Source organism: Mesitornis unicolor, unplaced genomic scaffold (assembly GCF_000695765.1).
Source record: "Mesitornis unicolor isolate BGI_N332 unplaced genomic scaffold, ASM69576v1 scaffold40844, whole genome shotgun sequence".
Taxonomy (NCBI): Eukaryota; Metazoa; Chordata; class Aves; order Mesitornithiformes; family Mesitornithidae; genus Mesitornis; species Mesitornis unicolor.
In genome coordinates, this window is record NW_010180213.1 from 60,502 (window position 1) to 73,772 (window position 13,271).

Here is a 13,271-nt window from a genome sequence, read left to right on the forward strand (position 1 = left end):
ATACCCTGAGTTCTGGGCCTACGTTGTACATCTCTTTCAACAAATTTATTAATACATAATTTTTAGAAGAAACTTTCTCTTCCTAAGCTACCAAGGTTAAAATAAGTAAGATGTCCTCTGTTTTTACTGCTTCTTTTACTGGAGTACTTTATCTCCTAATATTCATGAAATTACTCCATTAGCACATTTAAGAAGTGCTAGGAAAAGATCTTTTAATCATGGAGATAACTGTTTATGCTAGTTGTCTGTCGTTAATTAGTTTGCAAGTCTTACACTTTCTCTCTGCTGAGGATGCCCAGAGAGGATTCTTACAAACACAGATCTTATTCACATGTACAAGCTAGATTTTGCACATAGGCGTACCACTGCCACCTGAATGTAAATAAAATGTCCCGAATATTCACGTTGCATTTTAAAAGGAGTTTTTCTCATAAGGAACATTCTTATCCCAAGTCTGAGCAACTGGAACGAGTTATCAGAAGATTGCAACAGCTCAATTCAGGCATTTGATTTACTTTCCAAGCAGCATTTGCCAAAGTACTGCTGTACCTTAGCACAGAATGCTCCTTAGTACAAAACATATCTTGCTGGAAGTACCCCTTCTCTCCAAATGGGTCATGCAATATTGTTACCCCTAAAACTCTATTATTTGTGTTTTAGAAGATATTTTTAAAAAAAACCTCAACTACAAACTGAGCAAAGCCCTGTTCAGATTTATAACTAACTTGAGTTTACTGTAAAATTTGATTGTAGTTGCATGTATTCATGTTTTTAATCTGACTTCCTAAAAGAGTAAGGTTTGCACAGCCAACCATCAATTTCTTCCCTCTCTTCCTCCTCCCAAATACCTGACTGGACTCTGTTGTCCATTTACAAACTCAAAAACAGTAAAGCTTTTAAATACAACTAAATACTACTCTGCAAATATACAGAAATCTGGCAACTAGAGAGAGAGGACACTTATCCCAAAACATTGTGCACAGAGAGGGAAAGGAGGGAACCCCAGCAGTTACGTTTCTGTTTGGCAGCTGTTTGTTCAGCCAACCCAGCAAGCATATGGCTCCTGAAGAGCAGCAGACTCTGCTGCCACTTGCACACTGGGGTGCATGGAAATCTTGGGGAAGGAAGGATTTGGGTAACGAAGGATAACTCCTGAGCAAAGCAGGCTTCATCAGTTCTGCTACTCGTGTTTTGGTTTTCAGACCAGGCGTTAATCTCCGGTCCCATTTTCATTAGCACAAATAATTCAGTGAACACAGCAACAAAACAGCAGCCAGTCACCTGCTTCAGTGGATCAAACCCCTAGACATTTCATCGGGGAAAGGAAATTCATTATGGTATGTTTTTCAAATGAGTCTTATGAGCAGACCTTCAAAAAAAGGCATTTTGGAGCTAACTCCCGCTGGCTTAAAGGGAAGCAGGATTTCAGCCTCTGTGCCAAGACGCTCCATTGTTCAGCTGTGAGCACACAGTCTGTCTCCAGAGCCCTAACCTTCAAATCTGTGCCCATGAAAAGGAACATCTTGCCCAAGTGCAACTGCCAGCACAGTAGCAAGAGGAGACAGAAGCTGTGTATCACCCAACATAGCAGATTTGAGCCTGAACCTTCCACTGCAGACAAAGAATTGGTAAAACCAGCTACGTGGTTGAAACAACTTCCATCCTAAGTGAACGTGGTTAACGCATTCTTCCACCCAGCAGCGTACAGGAAGATGGCGTGGCTGGAATAGCTTTCTGAAGGCAATACCTTTACCGCCTTCAGAATTTGATTGCTCAAGCTGAAATGTCAAGTAATGAAAAAAACAATCCAAATGCATTCTCTGTTGAACAGTAAGTTGTATCACTACCAGCTCTGCATTAGTTTTCAAAAGTCCTGGGGACTATTTGAACTTAGGTCAAGTTCATCACAATACGTAATGATCATCACCCTTTACATTGCCAGAGATCAAACTGCAGCAGAGGAGGGAAAATGCTTGAAGTGACACATCAGCAGCCATAAACAAGGACTCAGGAGCTCACAGTTCTCAAGTTGAGAACCAGAGCTTAATCAACCAGAGCTTTGCTCTGAAAGCACACAACACAGAAGACTAACTGAAAATAGGAAATCATGCTATTACACATGATTACACATGTTTGGACACTGTTTACAAAGTGTCTCTTCCAGCAGCACATCTCTGTCCTAAACTTGAAGTCAGCAACTTCACAAACATTTCATGTCCTGTGTATTTAACAATCATCACAAACAAGAAAAGCCTGGAATTTGAGTTCACAGCTCTGTGAAACCTCCACAGAAAATAACCATTGCTTTTGTTAGGAGAAGCATTCAGCTCAGGGTACAGCACAGAAAAAAAGCCAAACTCACATGGTGCATGGAACATCACTAGCACAGATGAATGATCTTTTATAAACTTGTCGAAGTCCTCATCCGTCAGGTGATAAACTACATTTTCTTCATCCGCCCAGGGAGTCTCCGGAGCCTGCGGCTGAGGTGCCTGTGGGCTACAAGACAAAGAGACACAGCTGAAAAGCAGCTCTCGTGCTAAGCAGTCATTTTGGCAAGTCAGACTGCAAGCAACCACTTTGTGCAGACGTCTGTGTATGTATGACACGCTAAGCCTAGTGAATAGCTTCCATAATTGTACCCATCCAGAACTCATAAGCACTGAAATTCAGATAAAACTGGAGGAGGAATAAAAAAAAATCCACAAGAAGCTCATGAGGACAGATCAGCAATGGAAGAGGATGGAGCAAGGAGATAACCAGACTGCTTGGTTATTACATTATAGAAATCAGATGTATTTTCTGTTACTCTTTTACCCTTCTTAGCAGGATGCTCCCTTTCTCACAGCGTTCACACTTTGTAGTTCACAGGAGCCATTGCAAATGAAAGAAAAAAGTAGTGAGCAGAAAGAGCCAATCTGACCAGTCACCTTGAACACTGACAGCGTGATTAGGGCTGACAGAGAAAGAAGGAGGTGCAGTGTTGGGACCATGAGCTACGCAGACCATTTCCTCAGGAATCCACAGTTTTACCCTGAATAACCCTGTGACCTGGGTAAGCATCGTTATGTCCTCACTCGGCAGTGGGCTCGTAGGCCTAATGCAGCAAAGCTACTCAACTGCGTGCGTAACCTAAAAGATAAGTGACACGTTCTACTGACTTCACCACAACTGCACGAGTTTAATGACCTTTGATGGATCAGAGCCAGAAACACTACTCAAAGGCATGGTGGCAAACCTGAAAACAGAACCCAAGCTCCTCTGGACCAGTTCAGTGCTTGTCATCCTGCTAAACAATTGTTCTTGGCTTTTATTAATGTACATTAAAAAGAGAAATTTGGCAGATATGAACTAAATTATGCTAATTGATATTTTATTTGTTAAAATAGTGTTCACATAAAGGACACCCAAACATATGAACACTTGGAGCCAAACTTTGCAACTATTTTATCCTTGCCAGTTATAGTAATGAGTTCCAAATACCCCCCAAAATTCCCCAAATTCTTTGGCAAAGTACAGGTCTGGATGTGACCCCATCTCTGGTGAAAGCAGATTTACTATTTTTGATTAAAATGTATTATTGTGTTAGCTGTCTGGAACAAGGAATGGCAAACGGATGATAACTCATTTATCTTGCCTTGCTCATTTCTAGGCTGAAAGCCTAGTTTGATAAAAAAAGCAGCAGAGATACACAGATTCAGATAGCAAATTCTGTGGATGTAAGCAATGGGTATGATCCAAGAATATTAAGCACTTCATGCAAAACTGTGATGCACACCTCTGCTGCTGCTTATATGATAAACGAACCAAGAAACAAACATCAAAGCTAAGATTGGAACTGCACTTGGCCAAGCAGCCAAGAGAGAAAAAGAGGCAGGTTCTCATCCACAGGAGTTTACTCTCTAAAAGCTTAGCAGATAATCAGCTTGCTTGTTGCCAAGCCTGTGAGAGCGCAATAATCTGCAGGTATCCTGGCAGAGTGAGGGCTTTCCAATAAACACCATGACACTTAATGAATTTGGAAGGGGAGTTGGGTAGAGCAGGCCGAGCATGATGAACACAGACACTGTGGCTACAAAGCACTGGGAAAACACTGTCTTCAGCAGGGCCTGGGATGACCTATTTCAGTAAGGAATGAGTAAAGCAGGGCACAGGATGTTTATTCAAATGGCCCAATTTAAAATGCTGTGCATGGTAATAAGCCTACACAGGAGCTGGTAAAAAGTACCTCAAGGCCTGGAGGATGCACCAAGCAAAATCTAAAATGTCATTTAAAACTGAGACAAGGCACATTCAATGCCTGAAGACCAAAAATAGGATGACAGAAATCTGAAAGAGATATCAAGGGCTAATTCAATTAAGAACAGAGAACAAGTTCTTGATTTAACTGAGTAGCTGGAGCTAAGGGCCCGAGAGGAGTCCATAAAAACAGCAAGACAAATTAAGCAGCTACTGAAGGCAGTAAGAAGCTGTCTGGCTTGCCCACCATCCCAGCTGATACAGCTGTGTATCAGACAAAAAAAAAGAAAAAGAAAAAAGAATTAAGGTATGTACAAGATAGCATCTCTTGTGTTAATAATGCTATGTATTGGAGTAAGGCTGTATGATGGTTTCTCTCTGTCGTCTCATAAAACCATCTGAAACTCCATAAGATAGTAGCCACTGCCTATTAGGGAGATAAGAGAGGTTAAGTATCTGTAAGACTGATGCATTAGCACACTTCAGCATAAGAAAGCAGCACCTTCAATAAGTACTAAAAGAAAAGGTGTTGGAGCCCTTCAAACTAGCAGGTTTTCTTCTGAGAAGAAAGAACATGGAAAACATTATTTCAACAATTTAAATAATTCTAACCATTAACTTATATCATGCTCTTCCCCCCGAAAATCAACCACTTTTCAGCACTTTACCAGTAACATTTAGAAGGAAAAAAAAAAGAGAAGCAGGAGAGGGAAGAGAAACAGTTGCTTTTCTGCAGTGTGCACCTAGTGTCCACAAAAAATAGGTCACTTCACATGGCACAATGTCTGCTGGATTCTCTTTTGAGAATCTACAATGACAGCACATGCACGCACAGTATAAAAATGCATAGGCTTTCCTTGCCATGTGCTGCCATGCACACTCTGGCACTGTCATGTCCCTGCTCTACAGAGCAACGTCTCGCATCGGAGCAACTTCCTGACACGATTTTAGTATTATACCATTCTGAAATATAGACTATACACCCTGCAGCTATCTAATTACACTCTTTGGCTTTCCTAAAGCCCTTGCCATACCATTTGACTACTAGTACTGCAGATTCCTCAGAGTAATATAATATTATGCATGTAGCAGATTTACCCCGTATACGGTTCTAATTGCAACATCAATTACTGGCAAATTCAAGTATGCATAATTTCTCAACATGGTTTCCTTAAAACTTCTACTTATTATACAAAACAGGGGCAAGAAGGCTACTGCTCAGATCATCTTTTGGGGAACTAATAAGCTTGCACTAACGCTAAGTGAGGACAAACAGCTGTCTTTAGCTCTGGACTGCTGAAATATCAGCCAAAACCCACAGTGGCTTGTTGGCAGAGATTATCATCGGAAAGAGCTTGCAGCTGTTCCGCTTTGCCTCCAGTAGTCGTGTTCACTTGCTGCCACAGCACTGATATAAAGGCACTGCATATTACAGGGATTATCTGGATATTATGTGGGCAGACAGGGGAAAAAAAAACACATCCCAAACATCTAATGTTTCATGTGTGGTAGCCAAGAGATAACCACTTCTCTGCAAAAATGAAAAGCACAATAAAGCGCAGGTGATGAAGTCATATTGTTGCTCCAAGGGTTGATCATCTCCTCAGTGTTGCTGCAGTTGCCATCTTGATCATTCACATCTGAAGGTTTAATGGACTAAATGAGGTTTAAAGACTATGGCTAAATTCCTCCTCTTTGATCCACCAGGCAGTACTCGCCTGCAGTGTTTGTATGTGGTGATGCTAACAGGAATGCTGCTGTCACTTCAGTTGTGGGTTCCCAATCCTGAAGCACCCAGTCTACCACTGCTGAAGACCCTGGGCAGCCTGCAACCACACACATATTCCCAGCATAGCCTCACTGCTACAGTAAAACACGTTTATTCTGAGCCAAATTTGGCTAAGCCATATTATCACAATAGTTTGCAGCTGTCTGTTCTTCCCCACGCATTTGTTTCCTTTTATTAGCTTCATTTCAAGATTATTATCCATGGGTGCAGCAAACAAGGGAAGGTTACAAAGCTGACATAACATCCAAGAGCTGAGGCTCACTGCTAACACTATTCCTCCATCACCAGACTATCTCAGTGCTCTCCAGCTGCTCTGTCGGCTCCACTGACGATGTGCTGATTTGCACTAGCTGAAGAGCAACTATACACACACACACCCCCCCCCCTTTTTTCTCTATCTCTCTCAACTGCTAGTCCCATAGGCCCACTCAGCCCCCAAAATATTTATGACTGTAAATAGCTTGCTCGAGAAAGAACAAGATGTTTTCAACACCACTTCATGTCATGACGGGAAACACAGACTTTGTAAAAATGACTAGCAATTCGGGGTGCCTTGATCTCCACTTTGTCTCTGCAAGACACTCAAAACGCTCCAGCTAAAGGCTGAAGAACGACGAGAACTGTGCACTGGTATATACATTTTTAATAAAACAACAGAAGTCGGATCTTTTGCAAGGTATTAAGTTCAGGTACCCAAGATCACTGGAAATTGAAGTTGGCATTTTTAACGAAGCCAAGATCTGTGCATCTGCATTTATTTTGGTCCACAGTCAGTCTCCTATTACAGATGAAATGCAATTGTAAAATGCAAGGCATGAATGCTAAAAAACAAACATTAGGCAATCTCTCTGTACTAGTTTAGCCAATCTCAGCAGGGTAGTTTTGTTTGCTCTTCTGAGCAGAGGGAATGAGGGAGAGATGGCTGTTCCTAACCCATTACATTCTGTAAATAATGAAGAGTACATAAAAGGTGGAGTGCGTGAAGTTCAATGCCTTACTTTTTCAGCCACTCTGCTATATCTGCTGCGGTAGCACCATAGTTCTCAAAGTGGAACAGGAACTTTCCTTTCCTGTTAAAGCAACAAAACAAGGTTTAGTCCTTGCCCTGGAAAATAAGAACATGCAATTATAATTGAGTGTATGATTTCTAAAGTAGTAGCAAAACATAACTGACTCAAAATAGCAGATTGTGGGATATCCCCGGACATTGTATTCTTCCTTTATCCTTTCAAATTCAGCAGAGTAAACATTCATCCCCGCAAGAACCTGAAAAAAAAAACAACAGAGCATAATCATATTGATTTGTACAATACAGCAGGAACATTACAACTTTTTTAGAAGAGTTAAGTAAAAAAAGCTAAGCTCTGGGCAGATTCTGATTTAATTCATGTTGCTATAAAGCAAGGGCATCTCTGTAAAAGGCAATGACATTTTCCTGATTTTGTGCAAGGAAGAACAGAGCAATATTTGAGTCTAGTCCATAGAAAGCAGACACCTCCTCCTTGCTCTGTAAATGTCTCTGTTTCTTTTTATTCACCCACTAACAGAAATACCTAAAGGGAATTCTCTCTATTGCACTACTTGTGCTCTTCTTTGCATATTTGGATTTTAAGCTGCAAGCCAAACTAGATTTTCTTTCTTCTTCTGCAAGTACATGGCTTAGTTCGCATCCAAACATTAGCTAGGACACAAGGAGTTCCACCCTCATGTCTCTGGTTTCCACATCAGCAATGAATTTAAAATCTCAGCTGATGTCCAGAAGCTCTAACAACCAAGCACTGGCACTAACTCAGTTCAAAAATGCACTTACTGAATGGCAAGGGGAAATGAGCATTACTTTGATGTGAAAGTAAAACGTGCCCTATTTCCACGAGCCCAGGAAATACCACATGGCTTTCATGTGCTTTAAATATGTTAACTTCCCTGACTGGTAGGGTATGATGAGAGTTAAGAATTAACCTACAGGTATCAAAAAAGGGGCACAGAAACATAGTAGCTTTTCAGACTAGCAAGCAAAACAAAAAGCCTCTCCTTCCCTTTCCTTACCTCTATCCCAACCCATCCTCCACCTCAAGAGCCCTTCACCCCAAGCTTCAGGCTCAGGGCTCCTGTGGCTTATCCTGTGCCTTGTGCACTTGCCTTACAAAAATTTCTGACCTGAAAATTTGAAGATGGGACTAATTTTGAGTTTCTGTGGGTGTGGGATTCACACAGAGGTCGTTCTGCTGTCAAACCATCAACCAGTGAGTTGCTGAGATACCACTTCATGATTAACTTAGTTTAATGGCATTGACAGCTTAAATCATTTTAGCAGCAGGGTCTTAATCCAAACCCCTCCTCCTTCCCCCTCCAAAACCAGGATTTTCTCCTTCCAGCTGAAATACCGCATCAGAATTTAATACCAGGTTCCTGACTGCAGCAAACTGCACAGACCAACCAAATGTGCTCAGAGCCAGCATGAAATAAATCTTAAAGCAGAAAATCCTCATTTGAAGGTCAACCTTTTCTAAGAATGTGCTGGAAAGTCACAAAAAGATACTTTGTTTTCTCTCCCCTATCCTGAGAAAGGATGAAGGAAAGCTAATCGAGAAGAGTACAGAAATAGGGTTTATACTGGCTGGCCAAGTCTCTTGCTTTGAATTTTCCTTGTAGTTCCAACAACCAGACTGACTTAATTCATATGGGATTCTCTAGACCCAGTTCTCCCCTTCCCTTATCCTCTAAGTCACCACTTGAGGGTAGGTAATCGCAACAGGATCAAGACACAGAGGTTGCTTTATAAAGCGAGAACCAGGTTTGTTAACTAATTCCCTCATAAACACCAGACTACCAAATTTCACATTTGCCATGACCTTTCAGAGGATTTCATAGGTTTTAAACGGTTTCCCAGCCATTTCAGATACTCTGCTACAATCTCACTGTGACCATCCAGCCTGCAGTGATTGACATAAGTCAGTAACTTGGATTCATTCTGGTGTTCATACATCATATGAAGCATAATTAGCAAAAAGCCTATAACAAAGGGATTAGTTTTTAATGACAAAAGTAAAAGCTTTAGCTAGCCTATTATCACAGAATTATGTAATATCAGGCTGTCAGGGACCATCAGAATACACCCACTACTCAAAACCAGGATCCTCCCTCTATACCTAACTGGCTCCTGCCAGATGTTCAGCTAATTTGCTTTTAGCAAGTGACTGAATGACCCTGACTACAATTTGAGTCCATTACCTCTTGTAATAGCCACAGCAGACATGAAGATCAGTTTATTCCTTTCACCTCTGCAGTGACATTTGGCATATTTCAACACTTACCTGCTGTCCACCAGGCTCCCTATAACCTAACCTGACTGTAAACCTCTCCTAGCTGGCCACGTCTTCTGGGCTCCTGATCATTCCCGCTCTACTGCGATCCCTTCCTTGTGTCATGCTTTTCTTGATGGGACTGCTACAAAATTGGTACCTCACACCACCACTCGAAGCCTTCCTAGAGCCAAGTTTAATGAACAGATTAAACAAAGGCTTCCTTTATCTGAAATATGAAATAAGTATAGGAACTTCATGCTTCTGGAGTCTCATGCTTTTACAAAAAAAAAAAAAAGACAAGTACCAAAGGAGGAAAGCACTTACGCACATGCTCAAGCCAGTCTGTACTGAGTAAAGCATGCTCCTGAAGTCCATGGGCCTTAGGGAGATGCTGGAGTGCTTTGATGATCACCAGCTCCTCCCTGTACTGGGACCATAGTGCATTGGAGACAGCCACTTGCCAGAGCCCACCCTACCCCAAAACCTCAGGAATCTCTCGTGCCAAGGATAAAATAAGCCATCCTCTTCAGATTTGGAGCCTCTTTTTGCCTTCTACACTGGGTGTAATGGAATTGCAAGATCAAAATCACATCTAACACTGAAAATGCCACCCTGCCTTCCTCTCAGTAATGGTACTGGGACAAGAAACAACCAGTCCCAAGACAACATCACACCTAGAAACATGTACAGTTCACCTTTTCATTTTTATGACCTATTAAATAGGCAATACTGTGCCTCATTTTCCTCCTACATAATAGCAATAATCGCTTTTCAGCCTGGCACATCCTGACAGTTAACAACAGCTCAGATTGAAAGGCCAAACCTTCAGCTCATCCAAACCAATCATAAACTTTCCAGCAAAACCTGATCTGGAGGTCACCATCACTCTAAGGTACCCCATGGATAATTTATGATGGGTACTGCACAGTTAACTTTAAAAATGGCAAACTGTGTATGCAACCCACTCAGGAAGCGAAATAGGTTAAATTTAGATTAACAGTGTGATTTTTGTGAAAGATATTGGTGGCAGTGGCATAGCTGGATGTTCCTTTGAGCTGGTCCTGCACTAAAAACACTCCAGTGCAAAAAGCACCCCTGACTTGAGCTGCATCAAGCACAGGCACTGCCAGCCTGTGCTGTGCCACAGCCGTCACTCAGCTGTGCAGGATTAGCCTGGATCTACAGAAACCATTTCAAAGCGAGGAAGGAAATACTCAAACTAGAATAGGCCTGGAGTTTAAATTCGCCAATCTGGATTTAATAAAACAAGCAGCACACAGACAAGGAAGGGATAATTGCAGAATGCAGCAGCCTGCAGCCTGCCCGCTCTCTGGCACTGCCGCTGTAGGTGATTCTTTTCATTCCTGATTCCTGCCCACCGCACACCCCACAATATACCAGGCATGTAAGACAGGAATCCTTCCCAAATACCACAGCGCACACTCTGCCAAGGGGAGATGGCATTAGAGTGCTGCCTGGCCAGACAAAAATGCTCTTGAATATATCTTCAAGGGTTGTACTGTGCCCTAAATACATCTGAAGTACTCCCACTCATTTCAGCCCTAAGCAAACAAGGATCTTCTGAAAAACAAGTAGTTGGGAGAACGTGGGGAAGTCTGACAGCTCCCGGTGCTCATGAGAGGCACTGGCCAAAGCTCCCCTAGCGATGAACCACAGTGCTTCTTTTCCCATTGCATCCCATCACTCCCAAGAAAACCTGTAAACTCGACAGTGAACAATCCAATAGGTAGGATCAGACCAAAACCAAAGCCCCGAAACAACAATCCTATTTCTTTGTCACTCATGTATTATTGGTATCTTATAAATTATACATTAAGCACATTATAAAAACCTTGACTTGAGAAGTGCCTTCAGCTTGCTTAGAGAGATCAATAAACCTTATTAGTACAAACAGGTAACTAAATTATTGTGACTGCTGTTGGTGGATTTTACTGTGGTCAAAGCTTATTTTCATTTCCATCTCGCATGAATGCTAACTTTGTTGACAAAGCTATAGTAAAACTGTAGGATTTTATTAATGCTTATGCTTAGTGGCTAGGAAGATAATCAGTAGCACAGGGAAATCTCCCTCCTACTCACCATTGCTTAAAAATTTCCCACTCTGATATGTATTTGTCGTTTTAAATACCCCAAAAAATAAAGTGTTAAAAAGATATTTCAAATTTTATATAAACCTTATCTTCTCACTTACATATTTACCCTTCAGTTCTGTGGCTGCCTGCTGGTAAGACGGCATCATTCTCTTACAAACACCACACCCTGATAAAAAAGAAATTGTGTAAATAATATGCCAACAGTTCTATTCAGACTGTTCTACAGGATCTATGTTCCAAAGCATACGAAGCTACATTTTATATACAAAAAATCTGAAAACAAAATTAATTACCTATTTCACTTAATAATTATTAGATTATTAGTGTCTACGGATGTTAGCTATTTTTGCATGGTTTGCATGCTATTCATTTTCATACTCATTTCTTATCCCAGTTTCAGAAAGGCTAACACCATCTTTTATTCTTCAGGCTCTGAGCTGAGTCCAGAGGGGAACTTAGGATGAAACTCGGATTTCAGAAGTCACTGGAAGATGTCATGCTTGTGAACTTAAACAAAAAGCTTTGTGCATTTCTGGTCTTTAAGGGAAGGGGGGAGATATTTCAGATTCATCCCAGCTTAACAAGTCTTTGAAATTCATTTTAGATACATTTCCTAAACACATTAAATAGACACCAAAAGTTAAACAGTGCTCTGATAATTGAGAAGACATAACTCAAAGAAGCAGCAGCCCTTGTAACACACAGTAACTTTACGAGCTAAGGAAAAACAAGCAAGCAAGGACAACACGGCAAGTGAGGAAGACTACCAATGTACAGCTGAAGCGTGCTAAGAGGTGTCTGATGACGCTCTGGACTGCTAAGCAGATTAGCACTAAATCACCTTGTAAGCACCAGGTTTCACCCCTGCCAAGTAAGATACGTGCACACACACGGGAAGGGGCAGGAGGGCAGACAGCATGACAGGAAGGAAGCTGCAGCCAAGCACTTCACAGACACTTTTTGTGGAAACTCTTGGGTCCACCACAGGACAACAGTCAACATTTTTATTGTGGTGAAGAGACAAGAGTTTTTAAAATATCTTCCAGAAAGGAGGAACAGATTTTGCAGCCACAGGTTTAGGATCACATCAGCATGCCTGGGAAGAACATCCTTTAATCAGAGGAAAGAGAGCTCTTGTTTCTGCGGTCTTTCCGCCTTTAATCTCTCTGCTCAAATCGCCAGTGAGGTTGTTAAATTAATGCTGGTCAAAATGACAATTTCTTGGTGGCCACAGATCACTCATTTGAGGCCCACTGAGGTCTTGCAGCTTCGTCCATACCAGTGGACAGACATCAAAGGATACGAGTTGTTGACAGAATCTTCTGAACCCTCTGTTTCTTCTATCTTCAGCAGCCTCAGGACCTGAACTCCCTCAGCTATCGATCTCCCTCTCTTCCCCTCTTCAACCTCTTACTGTTCCCTGGACGCCCTGCTGGAGCACAGGCTCATACCAGCCTCCTCCACCCGGCCATCACCCCTGTAGTCCTTCCGTGCCCAGCTCTGCTGCTGCCTCAAACTCGCTGCTCCCAAACCCACTTCAGCACAATCTGTCCTGTCCATGCATTTCTGGGCTATACTGTTCAGGATGCTGTCAAGCCACATATATCCCTGTACAGGCATAAAAAGATAACCTCAAAAAACTAATTTTCTTCTGTTTTTTCTTCTAGTACTTGTCTTAAAAGGGGGAGCTCCTTTTTGTGGTCAAATCCAGACCATCTCCTGCAGCAGCAGTCTATGACAGAGTTAACTACAAATAAATCTGAATGCCTACAAGTATGCCTAATTTTTCATGTTTAGTGCTGTCTGACTTTATAATGTAGGTCT

At 41.8% G+C, this 13,271-nt stretch overlaps 1 protein-coding gene across 1 annotated transcript in view; it reads right to left on the reverse strand.

Annotated features, from left to right (window-relative positions):
• Positions 1 to 13,271, reverse strand: part of PDIA5 (protein disulfide isomerase family A, member 5) — a gene marked incomplete at its 5' end in the record, with an annotated part of 88,081 nt that overhangs the window by 47,290 nt on the left and 27,520 nt on the right. The window contains 4 exons of the mRNA XM_010183035.1: positions 2,363 to 2,499; positions 7,027 to 7,098; positions 7,203 to 7,294; positions 11,546 to 11,613. Coding sequence (XP_010181337.1) covers positions 2,363 to 2,499; positions 7,027 to 7,098; positions 7,203 to 7,294; positions 11,546 to 11,613 — 369 coding nt within the window. The remainder of the gene's footprint in view (positions 1 to 2,362; positions 2,500 to 7,026; positions 7,099 to 7,202; positions 7,295 to 11,545; positions 11,614 to 13,271) is intronic.